The sequence below is a fragment of the Colius striatus genome, chromosome 4 (assembly GCF_028858725.1).
Source record: "Colius striatus isolate bColStr4 chromosome 4, bColStr4.1.hap1, whole genome shotgun sequence".
Taxonomy (NCBI): Eukaryota; Metazoa; Chordata; class Aves; order Coliiformes; family Coliidae; genus Colius; species Colius striatus.
The window spans coordinates 72,236,860-72,258,546 of NC_084762.1; the positions used below are offsets into that span (position 1 = coordinate 72,236,860).

Here is a 21,687-nt window from a genome sequence, read left to right on the forward strand (position 1 = left end):
CTGTTTATTCCTCACTTTAATAAATGAACCATTGTTCCAATGACAAACTGCTTTATTTCATGTATCTTTATCTCCTCCTGGCCCTTTTTTTTTCTTTATGAAAAATAAGAAGTTGAGGTAGCTCTGATTTGATATCAGAATGGGCTTTTCTTCCACTTGAGCAACGTGGTGAGGTGGCTGTCTCCTGGACAAATTGCCATTTTGCTTTGGTTTTCTTCCACTGTCATTCCTGGAGTGACATCAGTTTGTCACCAAACTCCATACTCACCTCCGGTAGCTTCACTCTTTAAAATTCCTACAATCTCCTTGTGAAATGGCAAACTCCCAAAGATTTATATGCTGCTCATTTTTTTCCAAAGTTCAGCAAAATGAAGCACTTTGGAGTTCACATTTGTAATTGACCTGCACAAATATCTTTAGAAAGCATTTGGGCAAGGCACAAACTGTGCTGCAGGGCTGTCAGCTTTTATCTGCTTTTGTAGTGATTCAGAATAAGACAACGGATTCAAGCCTACTGTTTGACTAGTTATGTATTTATTTGTGATTTTAACATGCAAAACCACTATAACAATCATAGAAGTTAGAAAAAATATAGCACTGATAAAAAGTATTCATGCAGAATGAGGCTTCTACTTGAACTATCCTCTACAATCACCAGTTAGTTGATTCATCCCAATATTTATAGTTCATCATTACAACTGCCAAAACTGGCAACCAGCAGGATTGTTGTCTCAATTAAGGACAGTAAACAGATTGTCCTTTTTTTTTTTTAATGAAAAAATCTAAAATGTAATACTTCACAGTTTTACATGTTTACTCATTTAAACAAGCAAAAAAAATAGTGATGTGACATCTGCTTGAGAGACACTGGTACCTAAGATTTTGGCTGTTTCCCCACCAATTTGGTTGTGATTAAGGGGGGGATAAAAGGAAGAGCAGGAGATTCTGTCAATTAAGTGCATTGATGAACTACAAAAAATATTTTGCCTCTCTTGGAAGAGTGTAGAAATACATCTACAAAATAGTGTATTACAGTAAACTAAGAGGATGACAGGGAAAAGTGTTGCAAAGTATCTCCGTCGTCTCTTTCAGGGAAAAATATTTTAAGTGTAATATCACAATCTTTGCCAGTTTATTTATCTCATGGATTTGTTTCCCAAAGTGCAGGCAAAATCCACTACAAAATCTTTTAACAAGCAGTTCCAACATCATATTTGTGCTGTCTTATTGAGAAGCCATATTCTTATTTTCTTAGTCATAAGCATCGCTAATAATCACACTACTGTAAGTAAAACTTGAAATGCGATCAAGATCTGTGGTATGCTGTTTGTTGGCACTCTAACTTGCCTAGTCTGCATTTTGAGAGTCCTTTACTGAGAATTGTCCTAGACGCTTTTGACCTTCACCAACTGGTTCAGTTGTACCTTATGGGCACAATCCTATATCAAAGCAAAATGAATCATCACTCTAACAGGAGCAGCTAGCAAGGTTTTCCTCCCTGAAAGGGTAGCATTCAAAACTTGGCCTACATCAGCAGATAATCTTCCACGGTAGCAACTCTCGTGGAAATGTGATGAACGGGTTTCGTAGGACTCTCACTTTTGTAGGACTTTATCTGTGCCTTCGTTTAGTAGGGTCTTTTAAAAACTGTTTGCTCTCAAACACAACTTGTTAGGCCAACTACTCCAGATGACAACTGACCAGATGAATTTGCTCATGTTGTGCATGTTCACAGTCATGTGTTGCAGCATAACCTTTCAGACTACTACAGCTGGCCTGATACACGGAAGCAGCTATGATAGATCCTGAATCACATGACATTTGTATGATATGCAACAGCAGTTTTAAATAAAGCATTCTCAAGAAAAGCTTATCTCTAGGGTCCATTAGGGAAACGCTTAACATCCCTCCTAGGCTTCCAGTAAAATATATTTATGGATTCTAGGAAATAGAGTTAAAGAGTCAAAGCCTTTCCTTGGCACTGTTCACAGCAGCTCCAGTAGAACTCCTATACCGAGGCTTCTGTCTTGAGATGGTCTAGGTGCTGGTTCTGCTTTTGTAAGATCAAAGGGAAAAGGAAAACTGCTGAGGAAAGGTTCACTGAGCAAAACCTTTACTGGAAGACTGCTGTGCCTTCTTAGATAGAGTCTCTTCCAGATAGGACATTCACTCTTAGCTACAGTGGAAGGAATCACTAATGGCATCTCCTCTGCAGCTTCTGCTGGAAAGAAACTTCAGTTTGCTCCACAAGCAGAGGACAACAATGCTGACATCTACTCTATCCTCAGAGGCGAACATCCTTGAAATAAACCACTCCACCCTGGTAGGTCAGGACTGCTGTGAAAATGGTTTGATCATCAATCTTTCCTTAAAACAAACACATAAAAGTATTACTTTTATAATAAAGTCAATCAGTTTGAAGTTGATGGGAGCTACATGGAACAATTTTGTCTGCAGAAAGAGATCTGCTCTATTGGTACTTGGTATGATACCAAGGGAAGTTCTCTTTACTGTCTTTTAAGCATTCATAGGCTATACTTAGTTTTAATATGAGCTTAGGGGCTAGAACTGCCTAGAATAACCCAGATATTCTGAAACTGGTGAGTACTACATTTGAACATTGTGCTGTTTAGGTTGCTTTAGCATCCTTTCAAATGTACATATAATTCAGCATGACACATCCAGCATTAATAAGAGCACAAAAATAGAAAAAATACATTTATTATTAAAATAGACACTGAGTAACTCATACAAAGATAGATGGTCCAAAACCCAAGAGTCATTCAATCTCAGATAGAATTAAGGGCAAAATAAGCCCAACATGTTTGCAAGGTCTCTACTTTTAAAATATCAGGCATGGATAGTAGTCCTCCAGAAAGCAGAAAGCAGAAATAACTTCAGGTCAGATTCTGACTTTGCCTTGGAATAAATCAGTTGTAATTTCAGTAAACTCAGGAGAATAATAACTTAGTAAGCTCAGAATGAGACCTCATTGCTAATATTGTCATGCTTGTGCCTTTTAGAAAAACAAGGATGAGTAATTTCATAAAAAGTGAGAGCTTTCAGCTTTCAAAATCTATTGACATATACCTCCATTGTACTGATAAGAGAAAAAGTGTATTTCCTACAATATTTGCCATGTACTGCTATGCACACTGAACAGAAGCTTACTCAGCTTCTCAAAGCAGAACAGAAATTTTCTTGTTACATGAGAATATCTTCCATGTGAATGAAAAGGTGTAATCTAAACAAAGCCAACGGACAAACTGTAAACTACCGCACTTGAGTGTGATATGGACTAACAAGCCACAAATCAGGGATGCTGCTTCAGTCACACATACATGCACTTCAGATTTGGTGTATGAGTCATAATTACAGGAAATGCAGTCTTTTTGGAACTTCAAGTTCATCAATTTGACAGTAAGAATAGCTTGCTTTTTCATGTAACTGATTCACAAAACAAGTTAAGAGACAATCTGCACAAAGGGGATAAAACTGCACATCATTCTCAGGCCATACATCACCCAGAGAGCTTCCTGCAGACACTAAGCAAGCAATCCTTACAGCATTTTATGAAACAGAAAACTGCTCATGCAAAGTAACAGGAGAGGTCTGCAGCTTTTGTGACATGTGGTGTGGCACTGGTGAAGTGAAAGGCATGTCACATCCAAGGAGACAGCTTGTGATTTGCTTTTCTCTCCACTGAAAGTCGGGCCATGTGTCAGATAATGCTTCATCAGAAATGCAACATGTTGCTAAGCATTTGGTCCTGTGTGTGAGTATTAGTGGACTGTAAGTCATATGAATGCATAAATGTTAGGGTTTTGTCTCTGTAACAGTCATAATTAGAAAATGATAACTATTTGCATATATATGTTTATGCTCTCTCATACTCTTCTTGGAAGACTTTGAATTTCTAGAGGACTTGTTTTGCATTGCATAAAGTGAATGAGGAGTGTGACAGATAAGAAGTAGATCCTTAGAGACTCATAATGTATATGGTCATAGTTACTGCATGGTTTAAAAATTAACTGTATTGATCTATGTTCCTTAAGTAGTGACAATGGGATTGTGTCAATTTAAAAGAAATATATTTTCCATTCTAATACTTGCTCTGATTTGTATCCCCTTCAAAATCGATATAAGAAATCTTGGTCAGGCATTTCTGTAACAAGTCACTAAATATCTCAGTTGCAACAAATCCTAACATACAGCCCTGAAACTGATATTAGAGATAATGCCAAGCTAACAGAATTTTGGAATTATAAGAACTTTTCTGGAAGTCAGTTTGCCTAACTCTCTTGACACATTCAGCACCAATGGCTCTATGCTTTTCTTGGTATCAAAGTGAACCCAAACTAGAGGAAGACTGACCACATTTTTAAAGGATCAAAACTGAACCTTTAAAAGCTCAGTTATATGACAAAGCTGAAGCAGAACAGGATAAAGCCTCAATTTACAGCTCCCTGCAGCTGCTTTGACATTTCAACTTCTTCAAGAGGCTTGTGGTTATCAAAAGGATCAGAAATGTTATATACAGTGCATATTCTGCAAGGTACTTTGCAAGAACTGAAGGATGTCATGGAGCCAAAATTTTCCCAATTATTAGTACTCATGAAAAAAAAATCTTAATCCTTACAACTTCTCACATTAGTTTGATGATTAAAATGATTGCAAAACTGGAAAGTAATTTTTTTACAACACCCTTCTAACAGGTAGAGCAAGTTGATACCACAACCAGCAGGAAGACTATGATTAAAATACGATTTTGGCTTTATATTAATAATAGAGCAATACACTAATTAAAACCAACATTGACTGAACTTTCTATTTACACTAGTTCAGACAGCACAGGAGGCAAAGAACTGTGTTTCAGAGGCATATGCGAATGTTAGAGCTTCTGTCATCCAGGTGCCGTTTCTGACAGAACACATGTGTGCTGAACAGTTGGCAAAAGAACGAAAAAGATTACTGCAGATATACGGGCACACAGAATGTGGGATGACATAAAATTAAGTCCATATAGGAGGTGACAGACTGCTTCTAAAAAGATATTTCTTTTCCCCCAATTTCTTCCATCTTGGTGTGCGCGTGTGTGCACACATGCACAAGAAAGATTAAAAGGGTGAGAAAGGATGAGGGGGTTTTGATATATTTTAAATAGAAAACAAGAAAAATATTTTTTATTTGGTATTCTTGCTTTCTTTTGTAAAAGGAACCTAATTTGGCTATTAAGAAACTTTGATTGCTACATTTCCTCAAGGTAGATTCTCCTCCTATGAAGTCAGCATCAATAATAGTAGCACCTGTCTTTTGAAATCAAAGTTCTCTGCCTGAGAAAAAAACAATGTAAACAATCAACTTTGTGTATTGTGCTGCTGCTCCCAGCTTTGGTGTTAACCAAATACGCTTGCCAGGCATGAGCGTTCTCTTATTTTGGAGATCTGGAATGTAAAAGTGGCTGATGTATTGCAAAACTTCTTATGAATTTGGACTGCAAGAAATGGCATCATTTGCTGTCTCACAGTGAAGGGACTGTGTGCTCCTACGTAGTCTTGTTCAAGTTGAAGAAATCTTGATGATAGATTCATTGCATCTGCTAGTTTTCATCTGGATCCAGATCAAGGTCAACTTCATCGGAAACGTTAAGATAAAAGAAAGCATAGAAAGCCAACAAAAATACCAGTATAGCTGCAAGGACAAGGGCAACTTCCTGTAAAAATGAGAAAAAAAAAAACCCAACAAAACGAACTGTTAGAAATAGCACCACATTTTTAGATAAATGAGCAAGAAGCATTGTTTCCATTCAATAATGCACATCAAAATAACATCAGGCACATGTAATTGCATAAGGCATTGATACTTGAATGATCTCTTCTTTGTGACTACCTTTTCAGAATGTTATAAAATCCATTCACTTAATACAAATTTTGGTCAGTTTGATATACTGCCAAAAATAGGATATTTAGCTTAAAGATTTCCTATCTGACCTAGCAGTGCGAGCTTTACATCCCTTTATTATGCTATTCCTTCTTTTTTAAAAGACAGAATTCATAAACCACAGTTTTGAACACAAATTTAAGTTCTGAATTTACACTGTGAATTTTGATGTTTTCTAGCAATATGTTACTGCTTTTTGCCAACAAATTTGTAATTTTTTAATGAAGCAAACACAGTATGGTGGAAGTCAACGAAAATTGCTACCTCTACCTCCCAACCTCCTGGCATGCATTACAATATGGAGCTGCAAATCCTTCAGAATTGGACGAAACTTTTCTTCCTTCCCCTCTGCAATAAGGCAAAAAGCACAACAATTTGCACTTGGACTCGCCTCTCTTCCCATAAAATATTGCAATTTCCCTCATCTTCCTTAATTAACATAAAAGAGTCTTCCAAAGTATACATGATTTATAGCAGCTTTCAGAAGCAGAAAAATGTTTTTGTACTACACGTCATGCTCATTATGTGACTGCCTATCATCATATTCTATCTTAAGGCTGGACTCTGTTAAGCTCCAACTTTAGATCTGATATAACAAATCATAGTACAATCATCCTCTTTATAACACTACTTCTTTCCAAGTCACAGTATTTGGCATTTTAAAGTTTCTGTTTTCCTGGAATGCACAGCACACTTCCTGTAGCGTTGACCCTTCATTTTGCTAGTCAATGAAAGAAGAAATAAATTTGAGTAAAATCCTTAAGTTCCTTCAGCTCACAGAACTCCAGAGCTATCACCACGTGCTGCTTTGTTCCTTATCATCATGATGTATTTTTAAAATCACACACTGAGGTGCTCAAAAGGAACAAGTTGGTTTGTACCCCCCTCAAACTGTTTTCCCTCTACAAAAAGATGCAGTTTCCTCCACTCCAAATCTCAGCTTCATGTTGACCACTTGCATCAAAACAACCCTGCCATATACATAAAAAGTGTAAAGAAAAACATCTCAGTGACTTTGTAACAACTAATCTGAACTGATACAGAAGATGCCACATTGAATCTAGTCTGACAGTGGGACTGAAAGATGCCTACACCACACCTACACAATCAGACATCCTTTACCGTCCAAGGGGAGAGTCTGACACTCCTTGGTGTAAGATTGTTCTGGTTTAGCAAGGAGCAGCTTTTGGCTTAGTAACAGGGGGAGCGGGTTGCAGTGAAGACCCGGTAAAGAGTTTGCGGACCCTCCCCCGGCTCCTGGGTTCACACCCACCTCCGGCCCGGCTGGGCCAATCTGGCGCCTCTGCCATCACTATTTAGGGGAAGGGAATTCGGAATGCGAGGCAGGAGGTGTACGAGTGATACAAGATGGAGGCGACCACGCGGACCCTTCAGCCAGAGGAGGAAGCAAGGAGAAGCAGTAGACCAGAGACCCTTCTGCAAGTCGTGGCAAGAATGCAAGCTGTGCCCCTGAAACCTGTGGAGACCCATGGAGAGTTACCAGCAGCTCCATGTGAGTGAGCCCGGACAGACAAGGGACTGTGTGGGGAGACGGCCATGGCCCAGGCCGTGTTGGAGAGCCTGCACGCCGCAGAGCAGCCCCACACGAGAGGCAGAGAGGAGCTGCAGCCTTTGGGATAAGTGCGCGTCGGAGCAGCCCGTGCAGGGCTGCCATGCGTGTGAGTTACCCCACGGACTTGCAGGGAGGACTGGTGTGGAGTTCACCCGTCCTGAGGAGGGACAAACGGCCGAAGCTATCGGGAACAGACTAACTGAAACCCCCACTGCCTGCCCCCCCGAACCGTTCAGGGGGGGACAGGGTAAAAACCCCGGGATCAGGGCTCTGAGCCCGGGAAGAGGGGAGGTGTGGCAAGAAGGTGTTCTTAAAAAGGCTGGTTGGACTCTTCATTGATGTATTACTCTGTGTTGTTTCATTTTGGTTATGTTTTGGGGTTTTGGGGTATGTTTTAGTTGATGTTGCATTAAATTGTTTCTCTGTTTTCTTCCCCAAACCGAGTGGCCTGGTCTGTTTTGTCCTGAACCTTAAGCGGCAATTAAGCCCTCCCTGCCCTTGAGCAATTCTCAGCCACTTCGGTACTCGAGGCTAATCGTGGTCTTTGTTCCCTGATGGGCCTAAACCACGACAAAGATTCATTGTGTTCTCTAAAAGAGGCCAGGCAAATTCTTCCTAAAAATGCCTGTTTCTCCTCTTAGACTAGAAGGGGAGAGGAGATGACATCTCTGGCATGAAGACCTGCACTGCTGGATGAATTCCATTATCTCTAGACTGATGGTGGCTTTGTGACCAACTTTCTGTGTCTTCTGCCATGAGGGAGTTAAAAGTATGTTAGCTTCATTTTTTGAAGTCTAGTCCATAATCTGGCATTCTTCTATAGAACAGCATTTCATTTGCATTTACATGAATGCATTATATATTTTATCAGAATGTTGGATCAATAATTCAACATATGCCATCTAATAAACTTTGAAATACTACTGCCTAGTTGGCGTATGCTCTATAGGAGTCTTTCTTCTATAGAAAACTTTGCTTTACATTTTATAGGGATGATTAACTGAGATGTAGTTCAAATTTATTTTACCACATTAAAATTGCTCCTCTGAATTTGCTGAGGCTGTTTGCTACAGTTTTCAACTACATTTCCCTCTAGAATTACATCGTCCTCTGAACCTCATCCTTCTGATTTCACATGATTTGATTAAAAAAAAAAAAAAGAAAGTACATCTAATTCACTCATATATTAAAGGAAAGTGATTTTTGCTTTGTTGCAGTTGCAACACGTCAGTATCTCACAAAAGGGCATGGCAGCATCAGACAGGTTTCATTTATTTCCTTGTATCCACAGCTGTGCTCCCAGACCCATCTGGCCACACAGCTACTAATCTTAAGAGGATGTAATAAACAAGTGACATACAACTGCAAGCTCCATCTGCTCAGGAGAGTGGACAACAAAACCATACAATACAGGCACCGTTCACACTTGACATAGAGAGCAAATTCATTCCAGTATTAAAAAGTTTTTTTCCTCGTTTGGATGCCATGCTTGCCACGCTTTCTGCTTCACAATAGGTTCACCTTTCCTCTCCCTTCTCCCCAGACTTCCTTAGGAAAGGCTGTAGTAGCAGCAGCAAAATTTTGGATAATGTCTGCATTAAAGACTTGTTTTCCTGGAAGCAGAGCTGGGAAAATCTTGATATTTATTCTCAGGCTGCCCAGTAACTGCTTTAATGGGAGTGGTTCTTTAATTCCTCCGCCTAAGTTTTACAGTGAACAATACCACTTTACATACACAGGCATTAGGAACTAGGTGATTGGATCAGTATTTATTAACCCTGGGAATGAAAAGCCTTATTGAAATTCCAGGTCTGAGAATTATGCAAGAACCTTAATTTTAAGTTACTGAAGAAGGCAGAGTGACAAAAATCTAAAATAAACAGCCTAACAAAGGACACCTGGCTCTCAGCTAGGAATATGCAGTCTCTTAAGAACTGCATTCAGTTTATTAACTTTTATAAACATAAATTTTGCAATCTAAGTAGCAAATGAGATGTTACATCACCATACTGTCCTTGGAACAACAGTATATATTGTCATTTTAATTTGTTTTATACTTCTCAGGCTTTTGCTATTTGTATTTTAAGCCATGCATAGAAATGAAATGTTAAAATACTCTCCACTCGGCATATATAGCTCCCTTTCTCTTGCACTTTATGGATCATCCCCATCATCCCTCTGTGAATTCCATTTACTCAGAGGATTTCACCATGAATAATTAACCAATATAGAAAAAGTCTTGCAGAAGTAAACTTAAAATGATCACAGGACTTTTTTCCTCCTTTTTTTCTTTTTCAAGAAAATTCCTGCTCTCAAATCCTAAAGTGCAGTCAAAGAAGCCTTCAAAATGAATAGAATTTGCTATTATATTCTCTTATGTGTAGAATAATGTCTGAAGAACCCTACTGATTTCAGCTCAGATAAGTTTTTCAGAAACTCTTCCATAAAGGAAACACATGCCACTACAGCATAATGTAGATTTAATTCTCCTCTCATTTTTTTGTCAGCGTTGTGTTTCTCATGCCAAAATACTTGGATAATGTTCTCAGATTTACCATGATGGAGCAAGTTGTTCTCCACAGAGAACTGTACTTTTTTTAATCTGAAACCATCTTAAAACTAGGTGAAAGAGTACCAGAAATTGCTGTCTTTGAAATTCTAAGGTATCCCCAGCTACTTCTGAAAATTAAAAGGAAATTATGCTGATCAATGATACCTGTAGAAATAAACCAAACATACATGGACTTGACATTCAATCTTTTTATCCCATACAATTTTTTAGTTTCCACAAAGTCACATTTACAAGTGGATGTTTACTGCCTTAATGGAGGACATTCTACATCTAACACAAGTTAACAGAAGTAATTTATTATCTTTTATCAATAACTTTTATGTTATAAATTTGTATCAAAATAATTTCAGATGAAACATAATCATTGTCTCAAATAATAAGAACACGATATTACTACAAAGTCATCTAAAAGGCCTGGCTGTATGTCCACAAAGCAAAAAGATTTGTTTTAATATAGCTATATACACAATAATATACACAGGTATCAAAGATGAAGACAGTATACTTGAATTTAATGGGTAACATCTCTCCCTCAGTGTGACCTCCGGATATTCAGAGCTGGAGGGTTTTCCATCAAGGAACTGACTGATATTTATTTTACCATAGAAACGAATAGAGAAGGATGAGAATTAGTTTGGTTACACCATATAACTATGTATGCCATATACCTGTACTTAAGTACTGTGTGGGGTCCTCCTACCTGGTTTACAAGAACCTCTCAAAGTCCAGCTGTGGTCAGATAAGCCCAGTCCTGAAAAAAAGATGCCATTTCCTAGGAGCAAGAATGATTGAACATTACCATTACCTCATGGGGAAAATTTACCTTCCATGGTCTTTTATGGTCAGACTTTTAAAAAAAAGTACATTTTTGTCTGGCTATTTGGGAAGAATACTTCAACTTAGGCTTATGTGAAAAGGTGGTCCTAGCTGTCAGTCTTGGAGTTGGCAAACTCAGCCATCCAGACTGCTCCCATCCTTCAAGGCCCTGGGAAGATAGATTATGTACATGGTCAGTGCTATATTCTGAACCTTTAAAGTATCAAACTATTAAAAGTAATAACACCTCATGCTTCAGACTCTTCTATGTAGGATCAAAAGAAGTTTCCTTCTTTTTCAGGAAATTTTCTCCCACCTGTATTGATTTCATTTCTGGGATTTGAAGTTTTGTTGTTGCCAACTATCATTTGAACTATTAGAGATTAGTTATAAGTAGAGACCAAAGCCTGAGAAGTATGGACTAGCTCCTGCTTGGTGCATCTTTTCAAACCATCATGATCACTGTACTTAAGCACACAGGTCAAACCAGGGTCAGACGGGATCAATCTGATTTTGTTTTACTCTTTTGTATGGGATATCTCTTTTTTCTTCCATTTCAAGGTCAGGGTTCAAAGTCTGACCACTGGGATCACTGAGGATATCACAGTTTGTTCACTGGTGGCACATCGGGCTGCTCTGCTCTTTGCGAGGCACATAAGATGGTTTGAAGATGGAGTATTCTGGCTATTATAAACTGCTTGGACTTCCTAGAAAGTATTTGGAAGAAATTTTATGATCTGTAACATATAGAAGGCCAGATAAAATGATCTAACAGTCTCTTGTGGCCTTAATGTCTGCAAAGCTATAAAACTATATTCCGGACTTATCTTGGCAAATGCAGTTCACTAACTTAGCAGATTATGAACAGTGTGAAATCAGAGAATATCCTTTCCCAAAATATACTGGGAGTGTCTTGTTATCTATTCCTACATAACTTGTTCCAGATGAGATAAACTTAACAGTGAGCGAGCTAGCTAGCTACACAATAGATTAAGGAGATATGCAAAAGAATGAGCTCTCCCTTTTTTAGGAAAAGTTTTTTCCTTAGCTCAATTGATGTACTACATTGCTAATAATTCTTTATGGAGTGGTATTCTGCAGTTAATTATGTTATTGAAAGTGTGCGTACAGTACTACTGTTCAGATTTGTGTCTACTTTTCAACAAGAGAGAAAACTTCATCATCGATTTCCCAGACCACTGACGTGTTCTTGTAGCTTGTGAAAAAAATATCTCTCATTACTTTTGGCCTCTGCATACACAATTCTAGTTATCTGGAGCTGAGCTTCTGCATTCCTCAAACCATTTTCTACTTGCCCTGTTCCTGGTGGCACCTCTTCCTTGCCCACAGAGAGCAGAGTTTGGGCTGGTGGTACAGATCCTTTTCTGCTCCACTAGGTAAGGACAAGCAGATGGGCTTCCACCAACATGAGCCCCCCACGAGGGGACAACAAAACAACCACACAGAGAAGGTTCAGAGGCTTCCTTTTTGGTACTGCTACAAAGTATTTTGTCTCATCCAAACACCAGGAGACGTACAGCATACTGTTTTCTCTGAGAGTTGTTTCTCAAGAAAGGGGTCCATACTTTTCCAAGAGACATCAAGTATTTTGGCACTGTCTACATTAGTGTTATATCTACAAGCAGAACCACTACATCAGCACTGCTACAATACTTAATTTTTAAACAGGCTTAAAGAGCAAATATCACACACTAAATAGGAGCATGGTCATCCTGCTAGAACTAACTTTTGATAGTTACTAGTGCTTAGCTGCTTCTCTGACATTATCAACATAGATAAAATCTCTCATCGGGGAAATTAAAAAGTACTAAATACCAGTGACTGAATGAAAGTTTGTTACTTTAAACTCTGCATTAAAATGACAAGGCAATCAAAGTTTGACAAGACAAGCTAATTAGTATGCCAGCAATGAAATGTGAAGGATCTCCAGGGAAATGGTTCTGAAAGTTTTATGTCATTTATAGGGGCTTTTTTTTTTAAGCAAATGTTGTCAGCTCTCATGGTGAAATACACAACAGTAGAATTTCACTATCTTCATAGAAATTAAGGACTGAAATCCCTTCCCTATTTTCTCAGTCCTCTTACTCCCCCCAAATCCTACACAAGGTCTTAGTTTACAGCCAGGAATATAAGCTCTTCAGGACACTAGTACAAAACAAATCTAGAGGTATCAATCAGCACTAATACTCTTACTGTTTTAAGTGGCAGTGTGCTACTTACTGTGTTAGGCATTTCACAGAATTATACAAATATTCCTCTTTCCCAGAGAGCTTGTACTTCTACGTGTATTATAAGGATATTCTTCCTCTACAATATTTTTATTAACTGCAACTTATATTTTTATACGAAAATGCTAATGCATTTTGAAAATCTGTATATTGCATCAGGTACTGAAACCTGGATTAACAAATAAACTATATGGTAAAAACACACATGCATGTGTTTTCTCAAAGATTTAAAAGAACTTCAGACATTTGGATTTAAAGTGTTACGTGTACAATGCACTGTAGTTACACTACAGACTGAAGTTAATCAACTGTCACAGCACAGAACCAGGGCCTACATCACATAAAAAGACTAAAATCCCAGCCTTTGGAAGGTGAATCATGTCACTTATCACCATCAGAAAACTTTGTTAATATGAAGCGACAACTGTGATAATACCTTCCCAGAGGAAGAGCTTAGGCACACTCAAAAGCTCCGAATACTAGGAAATAATTAAAGGAATGCACATTCAAGCCTCAAAATAGTTTCATGAATGTGCATAACCTGATGGGACCTCAACTCTGCTGACTCTTCTGCCAGCCACACATGAGGAGCAGTTTAACACCCCACTGTCACACTAAGCAGCAAGAAATACTTATTTCAAAATTTATTGAGAAGACAAGACAGAAATATCTGAGATAGGTGTGAAGGATGAACATAAGATTGCTCTTGAACAGCTGGAGTAACTTAACAATGGACTGAGCTAAACAAGCCGTGCCTGGGGGAAGGGCAGAGGTTAGGGGTTTACACAACTAAGGAGCCTCTCCTGCGGTAGGGTGGGTGATTTCCCTGCAGATACTCCAGGTGCATCTGCTGCCCTTGGTGAAGCTCTGCTAACCTGGAGGGATAGAACAGGGTGAAGAGTTGTCACTGCAAGACAGGAAGAGGTGCAAGTTTACTGCGAGACATTATGCCTTGCTTCTGTGCTGCGTGCTGCATGGTCTGTCAGCAGAAGTGTAGAGTTTTATTCTACAGGGATTGCCCATATTCCGGTAGAAGTATTTTAACATTTAGCAAGCCTGAGGTTGTTGGCATTAAGTAAGCCCAGTGAGAAGGATCATACAAAGGTCCTGACTTCCTTCACCCACAAGCACTTTCCCAGAGGGAAAGGTGCTCAACTTACCTTCCATTTTGCTTCAGCTTTATCAGCTTTTCTCATCAATTAGGAAGCAAAGCAAACGACTGTGAACTGTTTGAGGATGATCCAGAGGCATACTTTAAGGTCCAGGCATGCAAAAAATATTACAGCCAGAAGACAATATTTTAAAGAATTTCTTTTTTTTCTTTTTATTTAACAGCAGAGGAAGAATTGCAAACCTGAGACATTGCACACTGCAACTAGCAGAACCTCAGAAACACAACATCCCATGACCTGGAGAGTTGTTGTGTGCCTTACCAGTCATCTGGTGTTCTGCTATAACATGTAGGAACATATTCGTACAAAACAAACTGTTCTTGACTTCTTAACTCACTAATACTTGATTTTTCATTATATATATGATTACACATACGCTTTCTTCTTCTCCCTCATTTTTAAGTAAGAATTACTTCAGTGAAGGACCAAGATTCATATTTTTCTCACTTGTGAAAGACACGCAAAAACTTGCACATTTTAAAAGAACTAGGCTATACACTAAGTCTCCAAGTAGAACATCACTTTTAAAAGGTCATGTCATTGAAAGTAAAATTAAAAGTAAAATTTAATAAGAAAGGAAGGAAAAAGCATTGAACTCAAAAGGTTAATAATCTATCCTTTAAACAAAAAAGGCAATCTACTTTTTCTCATTAAAACCTGACACACAGCACTAACTGAGGAGATTATGTTGTGAAAACATACTGCATCCACAGTAATGCTTGATGGAGATCAGCAATCAGGAGCAAAAAGAAAGCACTGTTTCGTGATTATAATAGCAAATTCTGGAAGACAACCAAATACATCATCTGGCAGCTCAACAGCTGTTACAGCTTGGTAGTAATACCTTGGCATTTGCTATAAGCTATAACTTGAAAAAATTGATTTCTCATCTGCCAGAAACAAGAAAATGTTCTCCTTTTAACATTTCTGAAGTTTCTTTCACTAAAAATACCCGGGTATTTGATCCATTTTTAAATTTTTCTCAGGTTTTACCCTTGATGCTAAGCTAATTGGATATTAGTTTGCTTAAAAAATAAGTTTGCGGGGAAAACAACTTAAATCAACAATGTGCATTCAGATAAATCCTACTTTAATGACATATTGGGTGGCAGATACCACAAAATATTCCTAACTGTCCTCCTTGCTCACATTCACAGCCATGATAAAATAGTCATTATTATGCTTCATACCTACCTGAAGAAGGGACAGTTACAAAACAGTAACAGTACTTTTCTGACAGTTCAGTACCTTTCTGTGTGTTATTAGTTAAACCTTTTTCCAAGTCAGAGGCAGTACACAAGGATGTAGACTAAGAATTTACACTTAACAAACCCAGTCTTTAAATTACTCCTGGGGATGGGATAGGAAGAGGAAGAAGGAAGATGTTTATTGTAATTTTTATGACTATATGAAATTGTTAAAGTGTTTGTTTGGTGTGTACAAAGGCTCTCTGAAAAGGTCAGTTTTCAGTATGTATGCATTATAACAAGGACAAAGACTACATAAAATCTTTTAGCATTTCAACTATTTTAGTTATTTTAGGGTTAAGCAGAAACAATCCATCATAAATATTTTAGATTCTGGCATTCCACTTAGATTTTGAAATGTCATAAACAATACCTCTCAGAAATCAATATTCACGCAGTACATCTATGGGGAAAAGAAACAACATATACACAAAGGCGATATAAGTTATCAAACAGATCTCTACCTTTACACCTAGTGCAGTTTTCTTGGCCTCTGCTTTTAATCTTGTAGCTCTTAACATAGGCCTGGTTTTCTTATAGTCTTGTTTTCCTAGAGTAGAAAAGCACATTTAATGAAAATGATGCAAAAAGAATATAAAGAATGTCAGCAATTATTTCAGTTGAGAAGTCAAATCTAATGTTTTGAAAACATCTCACAGTCCAGCAACAAGCGTGAGCTGACAAACCAGCACAGAATCTACTACTCCAGAGGAACATCAAAATACATGTACAGATAGTCATTCACTAGTACAATGTTTATGAAATTGTTCAGTAAGCATCAGACAGTAAACAAGCAGATTAAAGGTGGATGATGTTTTTCCCTCCCATTTCAATCAAGCCAAAATTTTCATTACTGTTTTGTTGGTTAGGCATCTCTAATGCATATAGAAATGTCTAACACAGGACATTATGCTGAGCATGGATGTTTCATCATTCTGAACCGGAACATTATTTGCAAGTATCAGAACTCAGAGACATGTAGGTCAGTCCAAGTAAGCACTAATAAACCCATTGCTTCACACCATCTGCCCACAGAAGCATGTTACATAGAATCTTCTAGAAGTGTCTTAGACAGACTTCTTAAAAAAAAGGTTATGGAAACCACCTCTTGCAGCCACAAAGAGTGCAGCCAAATGCTTGATTTCAGTGAGTCCACATGAACTGAGTTCAGAGGAGGACGTGCAAGTACTTAGAAATGGCATAAATCATTTATCTCAACTTGATAATAAAGCATAAAGCACTTGATATCTCAGAGATATTTTTGCCGTCTGAAGGGTCTGTTACTGCTGTACCATGTACCATTAATCATAGCATCTTTAAGTCAACAGAAGTTGAGTTATACACAAGGAGGGGAGGGAAAAGAGGAAGCTGTGAAGAAACTGCTCAGAGTACAGCCTCAATACAACCACGTTAGCTTTTCAAAAGATTCCTTTCCATTTTCACCCCCTAAAGCACACATGCCTTTTTGTCCTGTTGCCTGTTTTCAAAGGTGAGCTACAATGCTTAAGCAGAGAGTTTGGCCATTTTTAAATAACTGATTTTACTCAGTTGTATTCTAGTTTTCATTATTGCTACATTTAAATAATATAACCTTTCTTCCAAAATGATGCCCATTAGTTTTTGTGTATGCAACATTCCCACTTCCTCTATCAGATGTGATCTTACAATCATAAACAACAGTGCAATATTCTCATTTTATGGTCATCTTCAAAACTGGGATATTACAGAGCAGTGGTGAAATTGTGAAACGTGAACTGGAAAAGAAAAGTCTTCTCCAGCAATACACTGGATTCATGGAAACACACCTCTCCTTTTGCCTACTCTCTCTATCACTCTGCTCATATTCAATACAGAGCTGCTCTCTGTAGCACACTGTGGATGCTGAACTCGCACTATGAACTTGCTTTCATTGTATAATCTCTCCCCAGCCCTAGGGATTACATAATGTGAAGGTCTCCGTATTATCCTTTGGTCAGATATTATTCATAAAAGACCTCAAATAACTTAGAAAATACTCGACAGCAAACAGAAAAATAACTGAAAACATGTCTACTGGGGAAAAAAAAAGCCAAAACAAAACAAAAAAGACCCCAACAAACCAGCAAATATCCAAGGAATCTTTTTAGAGTATGGAGTGAAGGAATGATGATGGAATGACTATGTCTGACGTTCCAATATATTCAATTGGTCAATGGATCTCATTTGCAGGACAGAACCATTGCAGCATTATTCTTCAGAAGTGAATAATCTCTAATAGGAGGCAACAGGAGTACAGAAAATTTTTCAAACGGTTGGAGAAAGAATTGCAGGAACCACCAAAATGGCTAAGTAATAATACGAAGCTAGCCAGGGAGAGAACACGTTTCTTCTCCTTGAAGTATTGCAGTCGTACTTTTGCTATGAAATAGTTAAATAGCTGTCAGAATTTCCATTATAAACAACAGCAGTTTATAACCTATAAAAATTCACTCCAGGCTGAAATTTGGCATAGATATACCGCAGCTCTGAATTTTTTTGTTTGTTTGTTGGGAGCCAATTTTCAATAAAGTGATGCAGCTGTTCTTACTTACTTGAGAACAAATTCTAGAAATTTATGCACCAGACATTTTAAGTATAAAATACACCTTTGTTTAGAAGTATATAACTGACAAGGGCTAAGTTCAATTTCAGTTCTCTTAATTCAAGATTACTGCTTTACTGTCTGAGGTAAAGAAAGCAGGACAGTCAGAGGTTTCCTTTCCAGCGACGCAATCAGAAAGCTTTCTAAGGCCCATTAGGAATGGGAAAGAAGTCAGCTACTGAAACTCACCTTCCCTTCTTCCCATTGCCCATTCTCTCTCATCCTCTCCAAGGCTCAACCATGAAGGGCCTATGAGTGGGGTAAATACTGCACAGGAGATTCAGTCTGTGAACTACATATATCAAGAAGAACAAGTCTATTCTTATAAAAGGGAGAGCTTATTGGTGGTCTTTCCCTCGGTTTCAGGCACTCTGTTACAGTTTATCCCTGTATTGTGGCTATGGCTAAGGCTAGATTCAACTTATCTAAAGAATACTTCCAGATTTATGTTAAATCTGATAAGAGCAACTAAACCCCCTATATAACAAATAGGCTATTTCAGTAATGTCTCTAGAGCTGGCAGTTGTCCAAACCTATGCACCTGTCATTAATTTACCACTCTCCTTACTAAATGTGATAGCCAAAAGGAAAAAAAAATATGGTAGGGAAACAGTCTGAGTCCACCAAGTGCAAAAGTTTAAAAAGGGCATCTGTGGAGTTCTTCGTAATGAAAACCAGGTTCAGCAATTGTACTAAAAGACTCTTAAAACATCTGAACTTTCTGAGGCCTTGGGAAAGACATCTGCAGTACAGGACTATAAAGAACTATGAAACACAAAGCCCCTACCATGTGACTACTGATCATTACCACCTGGAAAACAGCAGGAATAAATAATACAGCCTCCCTATGTTCTTTTGGGCCTGCAAATCCAACCAGTTGGAATACATACAGTCACACTCCCAGTGTCTTCTAATCTCACTTATCCTGTAAGCTTTCTTGTACATTTATCTGTCAGAGTCATCAGCTTAAGCTATTTCTTCTTCCCAGGAAGTGACCATCAAAGCCAGTTAAGACGGACTCATCAGACAAAGCCCCGTTTGTCTGTTTTACCCAATGTCTATTCAAGACACTGAGTTTTTCCTGAGGGAATGTACAAAGGCAAGAAGAAGCCAAAAAGATAGACTTGGAAAATCTCCAGGCTAAATCTTACTTTTTGTTTTACTTAAGCAAAATCCTTTCCTCTCCTACTTCTCATTACTGCTATTAATTTGTCATCTCATCTCTCCCCTTGAACTCCAGTGTCAGCTTTCCTTAACTTTTTTTTGTACCCCAATTCCCATTTTTACAATTTTTCCTTTCTCCTTTTCTTTTCTTTTCTTTTCTTTTCTTTTCTTTTCTTTTCTTTTCTTTTCTTTTCTTTTCTTTTCTTTTCTTTTCTCTTCTCTTCTCTTCTCTTCTCTTCTCTTCTCTTCTCTTCTCTTCTCTTCTCTTCTCTTCTCTTCTCTTCTCTTCTCTTCTCTTCTCTTCTTCTTCCTTTTCTTTTTCTGGACTTTTCTTAAGTCCACTACTTTCCTTCCCTTTTTAAGGACACAGAACTGGTCCATGACAAGGCAACTTTTTTTACTGACTAGAGCCACTGTCTCTCTGCTTGTCCTGCCTCCTGTCAGTCCCTCCCAAGACCAGGTGCAAAGATTGTCCACCTTTTTGTTTCAGTGCCTGAAGTTGTCTTTGCCCTTTGGAATCTCATTTGTCATCCTGCTCACTTCTTCCACCCTTCTTGCATATTTTTTTTTCAATCCTTTGGTGACAAAGTGACCTCAGTAGCAGCTCAACAAAGTTGTGCCCCATTTACAGGTCCTGCTTGAAAAACTTTCTACAGGTATAACTTAAGATTATTCTACTAACTGTAGTATTAGAAAGAGGTGAAGATAAGGGTGAAATATAGAGACTTTTTGAGCTACAAACACAGCTGTATGGTGAAAACTGCCAAAGTGGCTTCCCCAGAGCATATATTAGGGATTCATACAATATGCAACACGAGTTTGTTTCTCCTCATGTAACTAGGATTAGAAATCTACATATTTCACAAGAATTTTTGTGATTTATCTCTACTCACAGGGGAAATTGAGGTCCCATATATCTTTTATTCAAGTTGATCTTGCATATTCAGTATTCTTTTTAACTAAATCTCCAATGACACCACGATTAATGCAAAATTTAGATGAAATAATACACGTGAGCTAGACAAGTTCATTAAGTTCTGGGTGACCATTTTCTTTTTAAGTCTACCCAGGCAGCATGCATACAAACCAAGCTCTGTTATACATGTAACTGAGAGTGCAGCATGCTGAGCAATACATTTAAGAAAATTGACTACATTTAAGTTGTGTTTAAAGTTCTTGCTGTTGAAGATACAAGCTGAACAAATCAATAGGATAACTTCAGAAGAAAAAGAATTAGATTCACAACCCTTCTAGATATTTACTCTTTCATTCTAACAATAGCTCATTACTGGAATTGAATAACAGACTAAAGACTGTCTCTCTGCTTTTCAATTCATCAGGCTTAAGCAGAAACAGGACTGCATCTTTGGCCTTTGTTGATGCTGCTGTCCAAGCTTATTATCATATGAATATCTAGTTATTGTTTTATAAATGTTCACATTTCGGGAGCTCCTTGCTTTCTTTTCCCTCTGTAGACTTTACAATATCCACCTTCATTATCATCATGTGGCAGCATTGCTCTTTGCCTGCATTTGCTACTTTAAAAATTAATGCACTGCTATTTTCTGAATACTGTACCGAGTAAGCTGCTTATGAGTACATTATGCTATCAAGCAAGCACATGCAGAAAAGCTTCCTAAACTGTTATTCTTTCAATGAAAATACAGCTGGTTCTGCTTCAAAGGCACTTCTTTTCACCTGCAAATGGACTTGCTCCTACGCCTGTTCCTCAATTCGTTGTCTTTTATTTGTGTCTGCAAATCTTTAATTGCCTTTAATTAGAAAAAAAGTAAATTCAGTGCTTTAATCTTGGAAATACATTCAATCATAATTCTGTCTGGGATGCATACCAAGTTCTATTCACTGACTGATCTTTATAACAAAGGTATATAAATTTATTGTCCGTTTATATAGACCACACCAATTAAGCCACAATGGAAAAGCAAATAGATAAGAGTCAAAACATTTGAAACGAGAAATGTGCAATCTAAATTTAATTACTCAGACAAATTATTTGAAGATGAGTTATTTACAGCATGCCAAAAAACCTGACAGTAAAATTTGCTAATTGACATTACAGATTTAAAATTCCTTTGAACACTTTCACTATAATTTGTAATACCAAACAAACTGCTGTCTTGAATCTTTCTGTGTTGGTATTATAGTCATTATCAAAACAATTAGTAAGGCATTTTCCATACAGTAGCACTTCATTTCATTTGTTAAAGTATTGTTTAAGGTGTAATAAAACTACAACTACTGGGTTAATCTTAGTTACCAGTAGCAGTTTAACAGAAGTACATTAATGTGTCTGATGCTGAAACCCATACTTAA

At 37.8% G+C, this 21,687-nt stretch overlaps 1 protein-coding gene across 2 annotated transcripts in view; it reads right to left on the reverse strand.

Annotated features, from left to right (window-relative positions):
• Positions 1–597: 597 nt before the first annotated feature.
• The window catches only part of TRIQK (triple QxxK/R motif containing), a 164,761-nt gene continuing 143,671 nt past the window's right edge, over positions 598–21,687 (reverse strand). For both annotated transcript variants that reach the window (XM_061995985.1, XM_061995984.1), the window contains exons 3-4: positions 16,034–16,119; positions 598–5,713 (exon numbers count right to left, since the gene is read on the reverse strand). In XM_061995985.1, the coding sequence (XP_061851969.1) occupies positions 5,600–5,713; positions 16,034–16,119 (200 nt within the window). In that variant the 3' untranslated portion in view covers positions 598–5,599. The remainder of the gene's footprint in view (positions 5,714–16,033; positions 16,120–21,687) is intronic.